The sequence below is a fragment of the Eurypyga helias genome, unplaced genomic scaffold, assembly GCF_000690775.1.
Source record: "Eurypyga helias isolate BGI_N326 unplaced genomic scaffold, ASM69077v1 Scaffold41837, whole genome shotgun sequence".
Classification (NCBI taxonomy): Eukaryota; Metazoa; Chordata; class Aves; order Eurypygiformes; family Eurypygidae; genus Eurypyga; species Eurypyga helias.
The window spans coordinates 1-1,869 of record NW_010263215.1 but is presented as its reverse complement, the minus strand read 5'-3'; the positions used below and the strand labels follow the sequence as shown (position 1 = coordinate 1,869).

The 1,869-nt window shown below is 45.3% G+C and overlaps 1 protein-coding gene across 1 annotated transcript; it reads right to left on the bottom strand.

Annotated features, from left to right (window-relative positions):
- Positions 1-210: 210 nt before the first annotated feature.
- SVIP (small VCP/p97-interacting protein) lies at positions 211-324 on the bottom strand (the record flags this gene model as incomplete). Its single annotated transcript, XM_010155961.1, has 1 exon — positions 211-324. A coding segment is annotated over one exon (114 nt), but the record flags the coding sequence as incomplete, so codon positions are not given.
- Between the last annotated feature and the right edge of the window lie 1,545 nt (positions 325-1,869).

Sequence of the window (1,869 nt, the reverse complement as noted above, 5' to 3'; positions counted from 1 at the left end):
GGAGCTCTCTGCCATCCTATCTCTCTGCGTCCCGGAAATGAAGTCTCACTGAGAACACCGTGTGGTGACAACACGTGCTTCCGTTTCTATCCCGTTTCCCCTTCCTCCTGGTTTTTCCTCAAGTTATTCAATCTTGTAGATGACAAAAAGATAGGATTTCTCAGGGACTGTAAGGACAGTTGCATCATATTAGTTCTTTTTTAAACTTACTCTCAGTCCTCCTTCTCCTCCAGAACCTGAAGCTGCAATTCTTTTCTCTATTTCTTCCTGTTTCTTTTTCTTTTGCTCTACAGAATAAGCGTTCTTAATACCCCGAGAGGAAGCCTGGGAGAAAACACATTTGGGTAAGACCAGTCAGCTATTTTTCTGGATATAAACCAGACTGCAAGTCTTGACAACACCATTTTGTGACCTGTTTTAAGACTGAAACATTAAGTGATGCTACTGTTACATAAACCCAGACCTCCCAGGGTACTCCTTCATACCGTCAGCTCTTGGTCCCATAGGTACGTGAGGGTGGTTTTGTCTCCTATGGTTTGACCAGGTGAACACATTTTAATGCAATTGCATGTACCTGCTTTGCCTGCTCAGACACAGAACCAGAAACTCCCTTCCCAAAAGTCCCTTAAGTTTCTAGTCTGTGGTTTTTCCAGTGTCAGGGCCTATTCTTCCCCTCACACACAGAACTACTTGGAAAGAGATGATCTGGACAGACAAAACTTCCAAGAACTTCAGCTGTTTTGTCACCAGTTCACTTCTGCCACCCCTTTTTATCAAAAGGCTCCTCAGAGACGGGATACAGATGATGGAAATCGTAATGACAGCCTCTGTCCTAACACTCAATAAGCGGGCAGAGGAAGTCACGAGCTCTGTACGGCTACTACAGCAATCGATGGGAACTTCACATGCAAGGGAGCAAAAAGGTCGTGCTAGTAGTGCTAGCCCAGGCTGCCAAGAATCCAACTTCTGGACTGTGATCTGGGAGAAATAACCTGTGTGACAGCCGACCCTTCAAACTCCACAGGGCATGCGGACAGCAGCAGTGCACAGATGTTGTCAACTGCCTGCTTCCCGTCCTCATGGTGATGGTCTGATAGACTAGGTGGCAGGAGCGTCAGAACTACAGACAGTTAACGCTGTAAACTCAGAAAACAAAAAAGTGGGGAGGTTTAGATTGGATATCAGGAAGAAGTTCTTCCCGGAGAGGGTGGGGAGGCACTGGAACAGGTTGCCCAGAGAAGCTGTGGATGGCCCATCCCTTGAAGTGTCCAAGTCCAGGCTGGATGAGGCTCTGAGCAACCTGGTCTAGTGGAAGGTGTCCCTGCCCATGGCAGGGGGGTTGGAACTGGATGATCTTCAAGGTCCCTTCCAACTCAAACCATTCTATGATAAAAGAATCAAGAACTGATACTGTCCCCACAGCACCCCAAAAGGAGGAACATCTTGCACAAGTGCTCATTATTCAGCCTGAAGTTAAGAAGCTGAAAAACAGGACAACACAAAGCAGAGAAGGACAGATTGTCCCACGCAAGGGGGAAACAGGATTAGGCTGCTTGCAGGACATCTCCATTATCCAGCATTCAGAGGCTAAAATGTTCTCCAAGATAGTCCTGAAAAATCCTGATAGCTGCTTTATCTCTTTACCTCTTAAGAAAACAAAATGTAACACAGAGACTTCTGGTTTTCTTCAGCATCTTAACAGCTACCACAGAACTTTGAAGCTATCCATAACCCAAGTTGCTTCCTATCTCCTTCCTCCCAGGAAAGTTGTTTTAGCAATTCAAGAACTAGATGGGAATATTCCCCTTTCACGTGCTTCTCAAAAGTGTATTTTGTGATGTTATGCTTAAAAATTTATTATTTATTATA